Source organism: Sinocyclocheilus anshuiensis, unplaced genomic scaffold (genome assembly GCF_001515605.1).
Source record: "Sinocyclocheilus anshuiensis isolate Anshui unplaced genomic scaffold, SAMN03320099.WGS_v1.1 scaffold1203, whole genome shotgun sequence".
In the NCBI taxonomy this organism is placed as follows: Eukaryota; Metazoa; Chordata; class Actinopteri; order Cypriniformes; family Cyprinidae; genus Sinocyclocheilus; species Sinocyclocheilus anshuiensis.
Window position 1 is genome coordinate 512827 of NW_015539980.1, and position 11110 is coordinate 523936.

Consider the following 11110-nt stretch of genomic DNA (forward strand, 5'->3'; position numbering starts at 1 on the left):
TCATTATACTATACCTAATTATATTGCTCCCTATTTACTGTTTAACTCATTTTTTCTGCTTGCCATGTGCTTTCAGAAAATTCTGAAGTGCAGAGTCCACCTCCATCCCTGAACACCTCATGTCTGGGATCCATTACTGAGGAATTTCAGGAGAACAGTCCTTTGACCTCCACACAAAACCCTGTGGATACCTCGCCACATTGTCCCTCCACTACATTGTCTTCACCATCCACAGCAATAACAACATCTTCCAATGGGGAAAATCTCAGCCCTGTGAAAAATAATGAGGACATTCGGAAATCATTTGCACTAACCCAGTGTATTGGTCCATATAGCACCAGTGGCAAGGATTCTGGGAACAGCCAACTCAACTCTTCACTTTCCACAAATTACCTTGACATTGGATGTGATACGCCCCCATTGCCAGACCAGGAGGATGGTGAAGTTGTGCAAAAAGCAGTCACCGATCCCAACAATCCTGAAATAAAAACACGACAGACAGAGACAGATGCCATAAAGGAAACAACTGCCACTAATAGCTCTCAAAGGATGCAGGCGTTGAAGGTGGTGTTTGACAGAGACATTGGACGAAGCATGCAAACGGGACTGAGGACCCCAGTCAGAAGGACCAAAAGTGAAGGACAAATGAAGGCAGTGATAAAAACAGACAGCCCATCAGTGGTCCCCGAAGTCTCTATCGACGCCACTTTAAACGACAGGCTTTGGAGCAAACTCGACCCCAGCAGCCATCGGGATAGCGTGTCATCGTCTTCCAGCATTTCGTCCAATGACACTGTGATTGATTTGTCCTTGCCCAACCTTTCCAGAAAGAGCCTTACCTGTCTTAGTGCAGCCCGGGACTGCTCGGACAACCAAGTATCGTTGGCCAACAGGACCAGTCAGCCTCGGTCGACCATTGTATCGTGCAACGTCTCGCTCGTCAGCAAGAGCAAGTCCAACCCCAACCTGCGGGATGGTGAGATGTGCGAGCCAGAGGACGAGTTACAACCCAGGCCTTTGGTTGCAGAGAAAGACCCCATCCTGCCCATGCAGAGGCGCCACACGTGGAGCAGGTTGTACATGGAGGGCTTAAAGCAGTCTTCCACTCTTGCTGCTTCTGCTGGCTCCAAGAGGTCAACCACCCCCTCGGCAAAAGACATGGACAGCAGCTCGAAATCCAAGAGTCTTGGAGATCTCACTTCAGACGACATCGCCTGTAATTTTGAGAGCAAGTATCGCAGCATTAGTCGCAGTTTCATTGTGAGGCCAAGCCGTCAACTAGGGAAAACTCTTAGAAAGCCCCAGAATGACCTAACGGAGCAGCTCAAGAGGCTCACCGATGTGGAGCCCCTCACTAGCAAAGACTTTGCTCAGTGCAGGAACGATTCTGAAGCGGGACAGGAAGAGGAGGAGACACCCCCTTTGCGGAGGAGTTCCTCACGGAGCCAGAGCCGGGTGAGATACATCGCTAACCGAGCCAGGCAGGCCCAAGAGAGGCAGCGGCTACAGAGCCTGACTAGGACTTCTGGGAGCCCCATCGAAGAGCGTGGCAATCCTGAAGGAGCTTGTAGTGTAGGCCACAGTCCCTGTGTTAGCTTGGATCTTTTGAGCCAGCTTCCACCAGGACCACCCCAACAAAGCCCTCTGAAACCGGACAACGAGGTTTTCTTTAAGCTCAGGCTGTAAAAGGACGAGAGTGTGTTGAGTTTTCTTGCGGGGAGCAAGCAGACACAAGGTGGCCAGCCTACACCTATCACTCACTCATTAAGATACTCCAGTAGACATGTTGAGCAGTCAAACAATTCTTATGTGCACCTACTGTAATACACCTTACATTTTGGCTTGATGTTAAAAGTTGAAAAGCACACAATCTTTTTTTTTTTTTAATGCCCATTGTTGACCTACTACCAATCCTGAATAATGAACCGTTACAGGGGATAAGATGCTAAGCTTTAAACTTTAAATTGGATGCAACGGTTTGCTAGTTTGTACAAATTATTTGTAAATGTGCATGCATGTGTTGAAAAAAAAGGCAAAGGTGCAAAGCCAGAGGATTTTTTAAAAAGGTGTATTAAAATATACAAGATTGCATATAGAAGTTATTACAAACATTCTAAAATTAGATTATGCCTGTGGCATTTGTGGTACTGTATTTTTATTTTTTTTTAAGATAAAATGTAAGCACTACTGATTCACCACAATGATTTCCTGGATTCAGATGTTTATTAGTCTGCAGCCAAAATACAAATGCATTTGTTTGTGTTGTTAATGGTATGAGAACAAATTTTGTAACCAAGCATGGGATGTGTTTGTCACAATAATTTATTGTCCCTTGAAACTATTTTTAAAATAGTTTTAGATGTAGTAATATTAATGACTGCTCTGCTATGTTCTGTTGTTTTAGTTTTTAATTTAGTAAAATTACAACTTACAGTAGGTTCTTTAGTTGAGTTAGTTACTAATGAAGTGTAGCGCTAAAAATACGGTAATTCATATAAAAATTGCATATCTTCACTTTATGTACAGTAGTTTACCTTTTGAAATTGTATTGTTTGTCACTTGATTTTAATATTTCTCCTATGGTCTACTGTATTTTTATTTTCAAAGATTTTATGATTTAAAAATGTACAGTCTATTAGAGTCTAGGTAAGCAGTTATGTTGATGTTATTCAATGTCATTGTCTTAAGTACACTAATACCTTTTATTACTTTTTTTTTAAAGAATGCTACTCAGTAACAGGGGAATAAATTTTTACCAGTTACATACTTCTTTTTACTGTATTCTTGTATCTGAAGTTAACAAACACAACTCTTTCACTTTCCAAGCAGTGAAGATATATCATCTTTCTTAATATTCTTCTATTTGACTGTACGGGACTGTATGGTGAAAAGTCCGCTGTTTATATGGTTAAAATTATATGCATGATTGGATCCTATTAAATTCCAGTTTCAAGTATGCTTTATGAAATGCAGATTTCTTCTAAGCTAAATTCTCAGTAATCAGTCATCTCAGTTCTAATTACAAGTATAAAGTAGGTAATGTAGTATTTTTATTCAGTTCAGTTCAATTATCCTTTGACCTCATTTGATAGAGTCAAGTATCAGTCTAAATCAAATACATTTTACTGAATATTAAAGGTCTTTAAGCCACCACTGAGCAAGTTCAAATTGACAGTAGCAGCAGAGCATGATTGATGATTTAAAGTTACAGCACAAGTTAATGTTTTTGATAACTGGTGGTGTTTCAATTTAAAGCAGCTCCTTCTTGGAGACCGATATGGGCATGAGATAATTGAGGTAGAGACTGCAGTAAAATCAGCAGAAGTGGAGCTTCTTGATGAGTGTCTGCATGATAATATTGCTAGGTGTTTAGATCTGCGTTACGGTCTTGGCTATTCTTATGTAAAATTACGGGTCGTTTTCAGGGGTGTGCAAAGTGCAGAGACATTATACTTAAGTTGAAATATGGGTAATGTGTTTTAATCAAAGTTTCTATATTTATTTAACCACAAAACTGGATGATAAGTAGTGCGAAGAAGACCATGCTAGTATGTTAAAAGAGCATTTACATTTAAAGTTTACATTTCGAATCCTAATTCTAATTACAGCATTCTTGATGCTTTAAAGTTTAAACCATCATTTAAATAAAAATTGCATTGTATTATAGGCATTTTAACAAAAGTTCTAATCTGACCTAACCTGAAAGAGCTCAGTTGTTGATATATGTGACCCTGGAGCACAAAACCAGTCTTAAGTCGCTGGGGTATATTTGTAGAAATAGCCAACTGTCAGGATTCAGGACTGTTCTGTGTGGTGTTTTGCCCCTGTTTCTCTTCCTGTTTTTCATTATTTGGACATGTTCCTGTCCTCGTTTAGTTTAATTATGATTCCTGACATCTGTGTTTAGTAATTATCCCTTGTATTTAAGTTCCTGTTTGTTCAGTCTTCCTTGGCCGGTTCTACTCGTTGGATGTTGTGTAATTCCCCTGTGTTTCCAAGGATTAAAGACTTTTTATGTACGCCACTTCTCCTTGCTCCTCGTTCTGTGCTCCTCCCAGCACAGATTGTGACACCAACAATGCGGGTCAAAATTATCGATTTTTCTTTTATGCCAAAAATCATTAGGATATTAAATAGCGATCGTGTTCCATGAAGCTATTTTGTAAATATCCTACCGTAAATATATCAACTTAATTTTTGATTAGTAATATGCATTGCTAAGAACTTCATTTGGACAACTTTAAAGGCGATTTTCTCAATATTTTGATATTTTTTGCACCCTCAGATTCCAGATATTCAAATATCTCAGCCAAATATTGTCCTATCCTAACAAACCATACATCGATGGGAAGCTTATTTATTCAGCTTTCAGTTGAAGTATAAATCTCAATTTCAAAAAAATTACCCTAATGACGGTTTTGTGGTCCAGGTTCACATATTTCTTACTGAAACTGTAATGACAATGCAATAAGTAAATATACAAAAATAGCGTACTAATTCTACAGAGCATTTGAGTTAAGTTAAGGTAAAAAAAAAAAAAGCTGTTACTGTCATGTCTAAGTGGATCTTCAAGTGGATCATGAAGCGCCATTGCTCTCCGGGCGTCCCGAGTTCGAGTCCCGATTCGCGGACGTTTCCCGATCCCATCCCCACTTTGCTTCCTGTTAACTTACTGTCCTATCCAAAATAAAGGTATAAAAATGCCAAAAATAAAATCATAAAAAAATGTCATGTGTCCTACCATAACAGATCTTAATATGCTGAGTGTCTATAGCGACAACAAGCATTAGTTTAAAGTCAATTTTCAAAAAATGGGTTTAATATTACCTTTATGTGGCTGCTCAGGCTGTTTGCATCTTTCCCTAATTTTATTTTTACTCATGAGACAAAATAAATGATTTTCCAAGTCCAGCTTGGAGGTCATTCTCTGATTATAATGGTGTTCTGCTACACGGATCCTCCCCACTGCTCAACATTCCATCACATCAGAGAGAAGGCACAAAGTCATCAGTCTCATGCTGACTGTGATAGTGACTTCTTCTTCTTTTCTTCTTCTGGACACCATACAACACTGCCTCATTACTTGTTTTCCTGCAGACCCAAGGCTACCTGCAAATTTGTAAGTGGCATAATATTTTGAAGCTGACTATGTAATGGGTGGAATCTACTGCCTTCAGGAGTCTACTGTTGCCTCAATCATATGACTTTGATGGAAAGAAGTTTACAGCTGTAAATGAGCAGTTCAGAAAACCTAGAGGACCTAGGTTACGAAAAAAAAAAGCTTAAAATGCTTCCTGTATTTTAACATATTATTTTAAATGTATCATCATTACGATACTTTGAATGTTGTATTGCCATAAAACATTCAATCTTTCAGTCACAGGAAAGATTCAATAATAATGTTCATTAATGCAAACTTATATGGTCTTTATAAGATCAGTGTTGTACATTTAAATAAATGAAAATGTGACATTCAAGACATTGCTTTACATTTTTATTAATGAAATGTACAGTATAAATATGTATTAAAATGTTAAATTATTAATATATTTGTAACATTTTACAATAGGGTCTCATTAGTTTAGTTAATGCATTAATTAACTATGAGCAATTCATTTGTTACAGTATATATTAATCCTTGCTATCATTAGTTAATAAAAAATACAACTGCTCATTGTTAGTTCATGTTATAGCTCAGGTCCATTAAATTATATTAACAGATATAAATATAATTGTATATTTATAAATCTTAATCATGTATTAAATCTTAATGTTGAAATTAACATTAACTAAGATTAATAAATGCTTTAGAAGTATTTTTCATTGTCAGTTCATGCTAAATGACGTAGTTAACTAGCGTGAATGGAACCTAGCTGTAAAGTGTTACCAATATATTGCTAAAAGTTAATAAATCAAACCGAAACAAACATACACACATTAAAACGTATTAATGAAATATAAAAAGAACAGAATTTCGGTGTAATTTGCATAACAATATGTGTCATTCTGTGTAAAATAATTCATAAATTCAATACAGCAATCTTTTACAAGTATGAATTTAATTGATACAAATTCGATCTGCTGGATGAATTTTATTCTGTAATTCAATGCACAAATGCAAAAAATTTTCCTATGTACTGTACTTTAATGTAAAAAACATTTCTTTTTTTTTTTTTTAAGTATTGTGAGTCAGAATGTGCAGGGAAAATAAAGAACTTTTTTTTATATATTCCAAATATAAATTTCCTTTGCAGGTGCTTATAAGTAATTACTGAGTAACTACAAAAGCATAAAACATAAACTCTCAAAACATTCATCAGCCTCTTTTGAGAAATGAAGGCTATCTCATGCATCTTTGCCTGAAAACAGTCTATGGCCAGTTGGCAGTCCAGACTCAAATCAACAAGATAAGAAGTATCACAGTCTCTAGTTTGGGAATCACTGGTGCTCACCTGCAAGACTCACCAAACACCAGCTTCATCTGCAACTCTGGGAAGAGGACTGCTGGCGTTTAGGCAGAGTTATACTGATAAATAATAAGAAAGAAGTAGAATGAACAAAAGAAAAAAGTTTGGAGGGTAAGACATTGTTATGGATGGCAAGCAGTTAAAAAAGCTTAAACAATGCAATAATAAAGAGAAACATGAGAATTATTAGCATGCAAAGACATGCAAGATCATATTCAAAAGTATAAATAAGCATTGTGATATGCTAAATAAAATTATCAATACTCTGTGTTTGTGTGTATATTTCTGTATTTGCTTTAGAAAAATAAACTGATGGTAAGACTAGGGAACAATTCTCACTATTAACTAGCTTATTAGCATGCCCATTATTGAATGATTGATTGTTTATTACTTATAAAGCACATATTCTGTATGACCATATTCTACATGCCTAATCCTACCCAATACCTAAACTTAACAACTACCTTACTAACTATTAATAAGCAGCAAATTAGCAGTTTATTGATGCAAAAGTCATAGTTAATGATTTGTAAATGGCGAGAATTGTACCTTAAAATAAAGTGTGACCAAATGGATTAATTGTAGCTGTATAAAGTGGAAAAGGACTATACACTAAGCTCATGAGACTAACTTTTCATATTGCACAAAAGGAAGCCATACTGCAGAGGTTGAAATTTGCCATGTACCGTGTTAGGGTCCGTTCTATTGGGTTATAAAACAGGATTAAGCCATTTTAAAGAGTACAGAACAGTTGAATCCAGCTATTCACTGACTTTTCTTTGAGCAAGGACTGTATCTCAGTATACTCGAAAGTCAAGCAGGCTCATGGGAATGCTGAAAACACACATCCAGAAATAAGAGCAATTTAGGGTCACCGTTTTACCTTCTTTGGATTGTGGGGGAAACAAAGCACATTTGCAATCCTTCTAGTGCAATCACATTTACATATGTTAAGTGTGACGTAATTGTCCAGATATGGCCACTGTAAATATCAGTAATATAATAACAATGACTAGATTCAGTTTAGTGTCAGAGCATGACTGGCTGTGGCTGAGCAATTGCAAATTGTGTCTTTAAAGCTGACATCTAGATAAAGAAAATGCAGAGGAGCTCTGTCCAAAGATGTTGCCCCCTGTGCTGTAGTTCTGGCCCATTCTGAGAAGAATGCCTTCACCCTTTCCAACCCCTTAGCCCTGCACAGAGAACTCCTGCTGAGAAACAATGTCACAGAATAAAGCCTTGCCCCACACTAGATGTCCAATTACTTCTCAGACCAAAACTCAATTAAAAGTATTTTTTTCTTTCATTTTCACAGTGCCAGTTTTGACTGGAAATTGTTATCGTCAAGACCCAGGATGCTTTGAGGACTGCCCCCATGACCTATTCATCATCACTTATGACTGATGTGTTGGATAAAAGCTCAAGCATGCCGAGGGCCATGGTTACCAAGACTATGATGGCTGGTGAGACGGACCATAGTCGAATCCTTCTGTGAGGCTAAAAAAAACGCCTTGGGATTTACATGACTCTTTGAGTGACAGAGATTGTAGGCTGTTGTCTTTCTAACAAAAGTTCACTTCATTAGGATTCGAGTGGCAGAGCCGCTCACTTTGGATGTGTATTTATCACGGTGGTTCAGTTTCTCTTCAGTTTTCAAGTTGCGGCTTTAGCTTGCCGTGATGCAGAGGTTGAAACCCCCCGATGTTCACACCAGGTCCATTCTATGGGGTTATAAATTAGGATTAGGCAAAAGAAGTCTAACAATAAAATCCAGCTCTCCACTGAATTTTCTATGAGCATCTGTAGACTCTTCTTGTGTAATGCAAGACTCTCAGATCGCTTGTTTGAAGGATCACATGCTTGTTATTCTTTGTCCCATAAATCCTTGTGGATTTGTTGTGGTCAGACACAACCACCCCTTTTCCCCCACTCAAGACCATCCCCTGTTCTCTTATTGGCTGTTGTTAGTCTCTTGGGTGTATGTGTAAGCTTTATATAGTGTGCTGCCTCAAGCATTGAGCAACAATAAGGGGGTGACTACAGTTTATGGTAAGATTGTTTTTGCCCATTTATTGCTGTTTAGTCAGTAAAACTGTTTTGTTTAAGCATTTTGATCTTGGTTTTGTCTGTGCTGTACTAATGTAATATTTAAAATGCTTAAAAGTGCACAATGACAGATCTTTAAAGAGATCAGCTAACTTTCAAATGAAGAGTTAGTTGCATACATTTGAATTTTGAATTCTGGAATGAATGATGTTTTGATAACACAATGTATATCATTCCAGTGCAGGTTATTGGCAGTAAAAATGACTCTATTAGGACTCATCTTGGTCTCATCAGCACTGCTGGCTGGGCTCTGCGCTGCAGGTAACATCTTACTGTAATATCAAACATAGTAAGACAAGCTTTAGGTGAATGTATAGCTGTGTTTTTAAGATAAAGCTTTTTGCTTAGCCTTGTGAAGGAACTTTATGAAGCTCAGACACTGTTTGTATGCATTTTTATCTGTGCCTGATATTTACAGAAATTGATTTATCATACCTGCATGAAAACAGAAGTAGTCCATCATCTTGTTTGTGAAATGATACTTTGTTTTGGCTTTAGCTTAAAAACGTTTTCTGCTTGCCATATTGAGATCACATGGCCATCTATGTCTTATAATTCAACCAAATTAAACCAAGGAATTTTCCAGTAAATGTCAACATGTGCACCATAAACACTCCGGAGCTGGTGGGGGCAGCAGAGAGGTTGATACGTTTTATTGACTGTGGCTAGGGGTTATGTTTAAGGCTAGAAGGGAGACAGCAAAAACTACTGGGCATGCGCACATCAATATAGCGCAATTTTTCGTACACTGTACAACAATAATTACTGTTTTTGCATTATTGTAAGGGGTAGGTTTAGGGTGTATAGGTTAATAAAACACAATCTAATAGGTAGAAAATTTAATTTATTGTTAGCTTCCGGGTTTTGCTGCATCCCTTCTAGCCACAAACGGGGTTATGGTTTGGCTGGTTAGCATAGCCTCATTAGCCCCTACTGGTAGATGTGGAAACACCACCCTAAATGCTCAATTCACCCTAAATTTTGAAGTGGTTATGTTTATATTTACTTTTACATTTACATTTAGTCATTTCGCAGATGCTTTTATCCAAAGCGACTTACAAATGAGGACAAAAGAAGCAATCAAATCAACAAAAGAGCAATAAAATGCAAGTGCTATGAAGTCTCGGTTAGCCTAAAGCAATACACATAGTAAGTTTTTTTTTTTTTATAAAAAAGAATACAAATAGATTTTAAAAAAAGAATTAGAATAGAGAGTTCTAGAGTTAGAGGGTCAATTAAATATGGAAGATAAAAAAAATTATATTTAAAAAATATACATTGTATATATTTGGTATGCAATCAACAAGATACATTTTAATGTATATTTAAAAATGTATTATTTTATTAAGCAACTACATTAGAACGTTTGGGGTGTGAGTGTGTGCAGTTTACTTTTTACAACAATATTTCTAAGTATTGCCAAGTTAGGTTTACCACAGACCTTATTTTACTCATGAATTGAGAAAAAAAAAATCATTACCCAATAAGAATTCATTACTAAATACCCATAAGAAATTCTCAAGGAGATTTGGACAACATACAGTATGAACAACATATGAACATTTTATTAGTAGATGTTTTGGTTTTATTCCTTTTTTTTTTTTTTATCTGGGATTAGTCATTTAAGATAATCAGCTCAGAAAGTTCTGTGGTTGCAATTAGAAAAAAAACGAGGATTGTAAATGGTGTAATTCATTGACATGAATGGGAGAACTAATGGACAGTTCAGATCTCCTTGCAAAGCATAAACATGAAATTACTTGCGCCAATACATTTTCAAAAATAAGACTTTGAAAACATGATTTAAGTGCTGTCTTGATTATTATCATCATTTTGTAAAACTCACGACATTTGCATTTGCTGCTACCAACACAAATGTAAAAATTACATGTTTATCTATCCATAAAAGTTTCATTTTAGCCACTGACTAAAAATCCGGTGGCTAGATCTTTTTCTGAAATGCTAATTGTAGCAGCTTGCTAGACTGTCAAAAATGGACAATTCTTACTATCCCTATATGCAAAGTTGCATTTATTATAAACTTTCTATCCAACCAATTGGACAAAATCAAGTCCTGCCTTATGCCGAGTTCACACTGCACAATTTTAGTCCGATTTTTCACTCGCCTACAGGTTTTGTGAAATGACAGACAAATGCCCGAAATCGGAGGCAAATCGGTGCTCGTTCACGCGAGTGACAATCACGCAAGCTGTCGGCGATTCACAATCACGCTGTGTGAAATGAGTTCTGACTGAAAAACACATCGCCGATGACCTACAGCCAATGAGAGAGCACGATACAGGGCAGCGGGAAGTTCAGGGAGGAGTTATATGAAACGTAGTTTGCGGACCAGTCTTGCCAAAGTGATTGCCGCCGGTTGTTTTTTATGTCAGCAGGTTGAAGCGACCCCAATAACGTGATATTTAGGCCCTGGAATGTGAATTGTACCAGGAGAACCCCGCCAAAAAAAAATTTATTTTACCCCCGAAGCCATTTTTACTGGGGGACCCCCTCGAAAGCAATTGGGCTATTTTCAG

At 37.0% G+C, this 11110-nt stretch overlaps 2 protein-coding genes across 11 annotated transcripts in view; both read left to right on the top strand.

Annotated features, from left to right (window-relative positions):
- Window positions 1-2766, top strand: part of LOC107687112 (1-phosphatidylinositol 4,5-bisphosphate phosphodiesterase eta-2-like) — a 137246-nt gene extending 134480 nt beyond the window's left edge. For all 10 annotated transcript variants that reach the window (XM_016484312.1, XM_016484310.1, XM_016484309.1 and 7 more), the window contains one exon: window positions 77-2766. In XM_016484312.1, coding sequence (XP_016339798.1) covers window positions 77-1686 — 1610 coding nt within the window. In that variant the 3' untranslated portion in view covers window positions 1687-2766. The remainder of the gene's footprint in view (window positions 1-76) is intronic.
- Window positions 2767-8488: 5722 nt separating this feature from the next.
- LOC107687113 (probable glutamate receptor) overlaps window positions 8489-11110 on the top strand; it is a 15740-nt gene continuing 13118 nt past the window's right edge. Inside the window, exons 1-2 of the mRNA XM_016484318.1 lie at window positions 8489-8516; window positions 8753-8834. Of these exons, the coding sequence (XP_016339804.1) occupies window positions 8514-8516; window positions 8753-8834 (85 nt within the window). The 5' untranslated portion in view covers window positions 8489-8513. The remainder of the gene's footprint in view (window positions 8517-8752; window positions 8835-11110) is intronic.